The 9,181-nt window shown below is 43.8% G+C and overlaps 1 protein-coding gene across 1 annotated transcript in view; it reads right to left on the reverse strand.

Moving 5' to 3' along the window:
* Window positions 1–576: 576 nt before the first annotated feature.
* The window catches only part of LOC122533151 (homeobox protein homothorax-like), a 90,802-nt gene continuing 82,197 nt past the window's right edge, over window positions 577–9,181 (reverse strand). The window contains exon 3 of the mRNA XM_043662584.1: window positions 577–985. Within this exon, the coding sequence (XP_043518519.1) occupies window positions 760–985 (226 nt within the window). The 3' untranslated portion in view covers window positions 577–759. The remainder of the gene's footprint in view (window positions 986–9,181) is intronic.

The following is a 9,181-nucleotide window of genomic DNA, read 5'->3' on the forward strand; positions in this document are numbered from 1 at the left end:
TAATAATCATGGCACGAACGTATCAATAACAAGAAAAAAGCTAATTATAATAAAGAAAGAACGTAATGAATTGTCTAGATTAAAATTTCTACAGCTACAAGTAAAAAAGGAATTTCCTTAAAGTAATCTAACGTGTCAAAGAAAAAAATATAATATTGCTAGATCATTCAACGAAATGAATGAAATACATCAATAGGAAATAGCTAATTATAAACGTAACTAACTAGAATTAACTAAATTAACTAAGACACAAGTTTAAGGTATAAAACATAAAATTGTTTTCTTAAAATACTCTAAAATAGCTAATATCTAAAATACTCTAAAATATACTCTAATATCTAAAATACTCTAAAATATACTCTAATATCTAAAATACTCTAAAATATACTCTAATATCTAAAATACTCTAAAATATACTCTAATATCTAAAATACTCTAAAATATACTCTAATATCTAAAATACTCTAAAATATACTCTAATATCTAAAATACTCTAAAATATCTAATATCTAAAATACTCTAAAAGAAATAATATAATATTGCTAGATATAATCGTTTGAATCGAAATGACGTAAAGATAAAAAAATGTAAAGAAAGAAAGGAAACAGTGTTTTTTAATGAAATTGCTGATAAACAACGTGTCGGATGAAATACTAATGAATCTGATCTTAGCTCGAGTAAGAGTTATCGAATCAGTCAAATCGTTCTGGGCAGGATTCCTTCGTTACAACACATCGATCTACGTCACTGATAAGGAATTTAACCGGGAGTGTAACCCTCGTGATAAGCCGGATAAACGTATTCGTGATGCATATCCAGCGACATTTCAGGTGACATGAAATTATACGCGTCTTCGGTGTAACATGTTTGTATGTCGTTGTAACATGTTTGTGTTGGATTTGTTGACAGAATGCAGCTCGTCTTACCGGCTCGATTGCTCTGGTCGATCATCGGCTGGACAATTCTACGCCTCGCGTTGATAAACCTGAAACAAACGTACCAATTAGAATTAGAGTATAATTTCAGTTAAAGAAAGATACATTCTGGTATGTATTTAATCACTTGGCAAGATCTTTCTTGGTGGACTCAGGTATTAAACTGAGTTAGCTACATGAAACTACATTATTAAAGTGTATAAAAATATCGAAGAATCGAACTGATAAAGATGGAGTTGAATTTTACTACAAATATGTATTCCATCATTATTGAACGAAAATCAGAATTTGATCAGTGGTTGATTGTTAAATTTTATATTACAGAGACAGACACGATTGCACGCGAGGGTGATCATTTTAAATTGTCCTTACCGTAAAAAAAGAAAGTAGAATTCTTAATTTCAGTATATATCGAAACTTGTAACCTACTTCCAGCCTACCTAACTGATATTTCGCGTCTAGTTTGTTAATCCTAGACAAGAGCTGCAAGTAAAGCCTACTTTCTCGTTTCTAAAAATATTCCTCCATTTATTTACCGCGTGAAACGCGAACAGTACGAAGAAAAGTAGTCACGAACGAAATACGTAACAGCGGCGGAGTGCGAATCGGCGTCTAACATCGGTCGTTTTAGGCTGCTCGGGGATATCTGCTCGGGATAGCAGCGTCGCTGGCAAGAAATCTATTCGGGTAATCAGAGATAACGACGGCAGTCAGGTAGCCAGACGTATTCATGACTCATTATGTAGATCAGTGGATCATGGGCAGCGGGCATTAGGCGATCGGCGTGATAAGGTCGAAAGCTCGGTCAGAACGCGCGTACGTACGTCGATGTATCGTTCATCTCAATTTGGCCGGGCCGGGGCGGGTACCGTCGATATTTCATCGGCGTAAGGTCGGTAATTGTCGGACGTAATTTCCGGCCGAATCGTGTATGTTAATTTGACGAAGTGGCCGAGCGAAATGCACGCCCGAAAGAGAACTACAGGTGCGCGCCGCAATAACCGGAATCGTACTGTCCCCGTTCCATCGATCACCTTCCTTACCCTCTGTTCTTCTTTCGTTTGAAAATTACTGTCTCCTTTCGTGTATTCGGACATTTTTATGGCAAACTGAAAATCACAATTGCGAGTCAAGTTTCAGAATTTTTCAAGGTTCAAATTTTTTTTCTGTGTTGAAACGATAATTTCTTCACTTCGAAGTCTTCTTTCGTCGAAAAAGAAAATTTTTAAAGAATGTGGTTCGCGGAAAGTATATTTTTGAAATTTTGTAGGAAGGATTTGCAAATAAATTCGATGACTGATCAAGGAGTCCCAACTACTTTTGTAGGTATTCGAACTGATTTTTAGAGCTGATTCGATATAATAACGCAACACGCGTAACTTTTCCCCTATGTTAGATTGATAAATACAAAAAATACGAGAACACAGTTATAATAAAAAAAATAGACACGAGACATTTTCGAACGTGGCATAAACAAAGGTGTTCTTTATAATTATAGTAATGCCTTCTTTTGTTGGAGCAAAACCAACAATTACGTTCATCGAATACATCGTAAAACGCCCTCTTGCAACCTCATTTTAAATTTTTCGGGAAACATCCTAAGGGAGCACATTCCTCTCCATCGCTTCGCGACGCCTATTATCTCTGGCTAACAACGAAGAAAAAGAGGGTGGCGTGTTGTCGGCGGAAGACGGAACCGCCAAGCGAAGGGAGGTGGTAAAAAGGAAAAGAGAGAGAGAGAGAGAAAGAGAGAGAGAGAGCAAGGATCCTCGATACGTCATTAGCCACGGTGAAGGAGCTTCCGTGCGAGCGCTTTCCAAACAATAGATCTGCGGTCTATTTCGAGTTTGGTAGAGGTCCAACCTGAGGGGTGGTTGTGCAGGCCACGAAGAGGGAAACGAAGGAGAGAGTGGGAGACGCGGCGGAGAAAGGAAGACAGGCGAAAGGGCGTACGTCAGCCGACGTCAGCGTCGCGGCGCCCTAATGGGCGCAGACGCCGGAAGTGATTGGGTTTCTGCTCGACTGACTCGAGAGCACACCCCACCCTCTCCACCTCCTTCTCCTCCTCTTCCTCCTCCTCCTCTCTCTCTCTCTCTCTCTCTCTCTCTCGTCGTGGAAAACCGTGGTTTCGATGGGTGAACACAGGGAATGAGCCAGAGAGGGAGAGGAACGCGCGGTGGCAGCTGCAGCCCCTCTTGTTTCGCGTCGCATCTTTCTTGTTCGGTCTCACGCCTGGCCGGGCTCTCCCGCTTCGGGAATCTTATGAATAATAATTACTAAACTCCAGCTCGTCGCGGCGCGAGAGCCAGTCGCGAGTGGCCGGTCCAAAACTCGAGCGGAAGCGCCATCGGAGACTTCCAGTTCGATTAGAAGCAACCGGAGAACCGTCGCTGGTTGGACGAGTGTCGATGGTAAATACGCGAAGTTGTTCATTCGAACGTTGAAATGTACGAAATTGGCGAAAGCAAGGATACATTTTTAACATAAATTTGGTTAATTTCGTACAAAGTCTGGTAACAATTTGCCACAGAACTGGCGAGGAATTCATCATTGGGAAACTCAAAGTTCGATATTTTAGACTGAGTGACAACAGAATGCAATGAAGATTCTAGAATAAAAAAAAAAAAAAAAAAACGATGAATGCGAATGTAGATAAGATAATTTCATCCCGAACTCAGAACTCTTTCTGAACTCTTTCAAACGACAAGGAGAAAAGAATCAGGAGGTTGGCACGCTGTTAAAACAAACGACAAGTGGACACGAGACACAGATCGTGGATAGAGGATGGTATACGTGGTACTTGGAACGGAGAGCCAGCGGGTGTGTAAACGCGCGGGAGGATCGTAACACCGGCTCCCCTCAAAGTCAAGGCCTTGGCTATCGTTGGATGAAAGAGTATCCCTGCTTGTATAAACCGAGGGCCCCTTTCCAGCCCCCAAATACTCCTAAACGCCTCTGGTTCCCCTTTGGCGGCGTAGGCAGCGTGTCACAGCCAGCTGACTGCTGCCGCCAACCCCCGCGTCACCCTCCTGGCAACCATCCCCGTGGCTGAAATATCGCCCGAACAATGGCGTACAGCCCCTAACCGGAGGAAGAACAGAGACGAAGCGAGAGAGAGAGAGAGAGAGAGAGAGAGAGAGAGTTAGAAAGGGAAGAGAAGCAGTGGCAACTGCCCAACCTTTCTTCTCTCTCTCTCGCTCTCTCTCTTTCCTTCTTTCGTACGTCGATGGGCGAAGGGGGTTGGAAACCGACAAAAATATCTTCGCCATCGGAAAACTTAAGCCCGCCGCACATAGAACGGACAGGATGAAATTTTACAGTCGAAGTAGCGGCTGGCAAACGGTTCTCTGTCATCCCTGGTCCCTCCAATCCGCGTCTCGTCGCGAGGGTGGTTTCGCGAATTCCCCGTTAATTCTTCGTTAGTCAGTTCTGGTAGTTTTGTTAGTCCCGATGGGATGAAGTTTCAGTTGAGGGAGGCTCTAATATTTTCAATTCACGAGAGAGATACACGACACTGACAGTGTCGTTTCGTCATTATCTGCAACTGTTTAATCTCTTAGATTCTTTTACAGATTCCTCGAATATAAATCCGAATCTCCTTCAATCTTCCACCTGCCAAAAAATGAGTTGAAATTGAGTCGTCCTTTCCAGAACTGGATATCCCTGGATATAATTTTTATTTAAAAAAAGTCGAAAGCATCTACTTTTAGAGACGAATAGAAATTCCTCGATGAAACATAAATACAGTCGGAATTTCATCACTTGCAGATGCATCGAGGAGCGTCATCGATGGTAAATTTTTATCATCGCGAGCGAGGACAATAACACCGAAGAGAGAGAGAGAGAGAGAGAGAGAGAGAGAGAGAGAGAGAGAGATAGAGAGAGAGGAAGCGCGATTAAAACGGTTTCGCTAGTATTTTCGCGGAAAAGCGTCGCGAGAGGAGATGCGCTTTTTACGGGTTCGTTATCGCGGACGGATCGTAATGGCCCGGTAAAATTATCGGTTTACGACGCGACGGATCCACAGCTCGGCGTTGAGCTCGCGACGCGAAAAAGGGAGAGGCATATTGCGTCGCGCCAACCCCCGTGGGATGACAAAACACTTTTCACCGCGCCCTCGTCGCCGCTTTCAGGATTTTAATGCAGTTTTGATTATGAAGCCGGAGGGGGGCATCTCGGTTTCGCCGCGTGAAACAAACCCCGTCACGCGAGGGGATGAAAAGCGGGCCGGGCTCTCGCCGCCTCGTCATCCTTCCGGATACGAATTTGAATTTTTCATGGAACACACTGTCTTCTCTCTCTCACTCTCTCTCTCTCTCTCTCTCTCTCTCGCTCTCTACGCATCAAAGACGCCTTAATAAATGCGTTTAACGAACCTTCCTTGATCGAGTTTATCTAAGGGATGATTTTAGTTTCTGCGGAAATTCAAATTGATAGGAGAATTGAATCTTTGTGAATGTAAAATTAGGATAAGTATTCAAATTCACAAATAGATCGGAATTATTGAACGACAAGAATGAAAGAATGAAAGAATTTATCCATCTGGAAGATTCCGGGGGATCGAAACAACAGAGTAAACAAGAAAATTTTTAACCAATGCTCGATCGAAGAATAAACGAATACGTAAATGTTTCACTTGCAAGTAGACTGCGATATTTATACAGTGAGAAAGTTTGAGGGTACAAAACTTTGCAGAATTTACATCAAAGTGTCGATCACATTGAAACGTCCAAAATTAATTTTTTTTAATTACATTTGTAAAAGTACGTCCTCGTCCGACAGTATTTCATTTCATGTTCGTAAAAAAAAAAAAAAAAAAATCGAATGAATCACTAACGCAATGTGTAATAATATGCAGATTAATCAAGCTGTCACGAGTACATAACCGCAAATCGTTCCAAGCCAATTGACAAATCGTCTATGCTCGACTATGGCCGAACAGCTTAAGTTCGTCGTTACTTTTTTATGCGTGATAAGGGAGAGAGAAAGAGAGAGAGAGAGAGAGAGAGAGAAAGAGAGGCAAGAACATATGACGACGGTTCTACGATGGAAAAACGCATAAAAGCCAAAGTTACGAGAGGGTGTCTCCCGCATGACCTTCCGCACACCGTGACGAAATTTAGTGGGCACCAAGCGCATACATGAATAATGCTCGAATTTGCTTATAAGCGTGGCGTGCTTTCGATTCGTACGGTTTCACGGATATCCAACGTCGTGCGTCGTCGTCGTCGTCGTCGTCGAGTATCGAGCGGAATCGTCGACCATTTGCGCGACGACTTTCGGCAAGAAACAGCACCGTCATCGAAACGAATTGCGGAAATGAAGTAACTTCCCTTCTCCTTCGGATGAATAACTTTCTAGCAGCGGACGATCAGAATGCGGAAAAACGTTTGCAACCGAAGTGTGGAACATTTGATAGACTTTATTTTCCACGGCGTGGAATATTCTACTTTATTAGGAAGTCATTCAAATTCCTAGAAACGCGAGGTAAAACTCTTGTGTCGATATTCGAAACGATCGGTTTGCAATTTCCCGTAGAAATATTCCACGGATTTACAATTCTGCGAACTTTTTGACAGCAACATTCTTCACGTGAGTAACATTCAAATTGTCAAAGAGAAAGAACGTTCAATTTAATTTCAGTTTCACGTATTCGACAAATATCATATATATATACACGAGTCGGCACACGCATAGAACATTTAGCCAAAAATATCCCAAAAACTGAATGGAGCGTTAAAGCGTATCTATAATTTATTAGAGTAATTGACAAGTTGAAGCTTCGTTGGAAATGAAAGGAACTTTGCGTTTTTAGACTCGTCGATGATGGCATCGATAGTGTCCGATTGAAAAATCCCTCGGCTTTCGACTCGTCAAACGAATCCGGCCGGTGCTATCGAGAGTTTCTCAACGGCGTTTCGAATTCGTTTCGCGGTGTGGTAGAACAGCGGTGGTAACGATGATTACTGTCGCGCTGGCAACATTTACTCTCCGGCGGCGGTCGCAATTATCGGAGAGCTTCCATTAGTTAACTGCAGTCGATACGCGGTGGTGCACCGGGGTCCTCGCATCAAAACATCATTACTGCACGGACACGAGAGAACGCGCGCGATAGTCAGGCCAGCCAAGCCAAGCCAAGCCAGCGCGCTAGTATTGGTAATCAATTTCGCCGGTGTACAGAGAACCGCGGACTAATGCGACGCGAACGGCGAGCTTTCGCATTAGCGAGCTTCGAACAGCCGTCCCCGTGATCATTGCCCATTAGAGAATGAATCGAATCGCCTATCAGAGCTCCGCGAATGCTCCCCCCGTTGATATCCCGAAGGATCGTTTCTTCGAGTGTCACGCTCGATAAAAATCCTCGTATTTGTTTCTCTCTCGTTGTTTCTCGCGAACGTTGCACAGATCGCAGAGTAGAGAAGGCTGCGGTGATTTCAATTTTTTCCTACTTCGAACGAAATTGTTGGACTTCTGTTTTTGGTTGTTGGCGAACGAGTCGAGTAAATAAATTCTTTCGTTCCGTACAATTATTATCGCGCGAGTTTATCATATTTTCGCAATAGGCTGTGTGGAATTTTAATTTTTCGTAATTATACTTAGAAAGAAATTGTTGAACATTTTTGTGTGTGGAAACGCAAAGTCGAATATTCTTCTGTACAAATTATTATTAAATAAATTGGCGAGACAAATTATAGCATTTAGTCCATAGAAAAAAGAAACGGTCAACCTCGATAGAATTTATCAGTATGATTTCTGTAGCACTTATATTTGATGCAAGATTTTCCAAGAAGTTCAATATGCTGCTCGAGTTCCACCGCCCTATATCCAGTAAACAGTTGTTCAACGAAGCATTCCCTTGACAAATCGAATGCAATGTAGAGTACAAGTTGCAACGCCAGGTCAACGAGAAGTTGGTGAAATTCGATGAAATTTGGACACGTCTCGAGGCTCGGGAAAGAGAAAACGTGGCTGGCGACGAAAAAATCGCGGAGTCGCAAATAACCAGACGCTGCGAACGATAGTGTCATAAAGCAGGCTCGATTTCGCGTCGAATTTTTATGCGGCCATTAGAAACGCACGCCTCTCTGGACAATTTTGTCCAGACGAGAGCTGGAGGAGAGCGTGCGAGCCTAGCGCGCGGAGGACGCACCACGGAGCGAGAGCCGCATGGTTGTAAATCCAAACGCTCATAAGCCGGCGCTGCATTTACGATCGATAAAATCATTTTATCCGAATATAATGCACGCTCGATTCGCGCGCCATTCCACCCCAGCCTCTCTGCCTCCTCTTCCAACCTTCTTCCTCTCCACTCGCTCTCACCGCGCTCTTTCCTCTCTGCTCCGCTCTCGATCGCCTTTTTTCCGATCGCCACCGCGATTTCATTGTGATGCATTCGAGCGATCGGTTCGCGCCGCTGCGCCCGGGACCCCCGAATCTTTCTTCGCTCTTCGTTCTCTCGCCTTTCGTCCGTTCCCCCTTCGGGCAGCGCCCGCGCGATACATAATTCCCCGTTCGACAAATTCAATGAGCATTGTAGACCGTGAGCATCCTTCCAGCGTGTAATCGGGTTTCCTGGCGGCGTTGCGGCCAAAATCGCGGCCGTACCGCCCCCTCCTACTCGTCCTCCTCCTCCTCCCCCGATTGCCGTCGAATTTAGAGGTTGGCTGGCGCGGCCACACCGAAAATTTGTATCCGAGCGGCCACCGCCGCCGCTGCCATCCCCGATTTTATCAATACTTTATGATCTGTTTAGCGGCCGATACTCACGCCCACGGATATTGAAAAAACTCGCCGCCACCATTCTGGCCGGCTAAACGGAATCGATCCGTCCACGCTGCTTTTCACGGCCTCGCTCGGCCGCTGTTTAATCGCCGAATCCGCGGACAACGGATTCCATCGGTGTGTACCATCGACGATGACGCGTGACGCTTTTCGACCGCGGTTCCCCGCTGTTTTCGTATGTTTTATCCACACGAAATTCGTATCGTACGAACATGAAAGGAAAATGAAGGAGTCGCTTTGACAAGATTGCTAGATCAGCAGCAAGTTTTGCGTACGTGATTCGTCAAATCACGAAGTGAAGAAGGTACATATTTTTTTTTAAGTAAAAAGATGTCAAAAGACTTATTAGATTTATTTCCGAATCTACAACTTGCAACAATTTTTCCTGGTCTGCTTATTAATCCAACATTTCACCACGGGGAACTTGATAAAAAAAAAAAAAGCTAATCCCCGCTGGAACGCCA

Source organism: Frieseomelitta varia, unplaced genomic scaffold (assembly GCF_011392965.1).
Source record: "Frieseomelitta varia isolate USP_RPSP 00005682 unplaced genomic scaffold, Fvar_1.2 scaffold_499, whole genome shotgun sequence".
Lineage (NCBI taxonomy): Eukaryota > Metazoa > Arthropoda > Insecta > Hymenoptera > Apidae > Frieseomelitta > Frieseomelitta varia.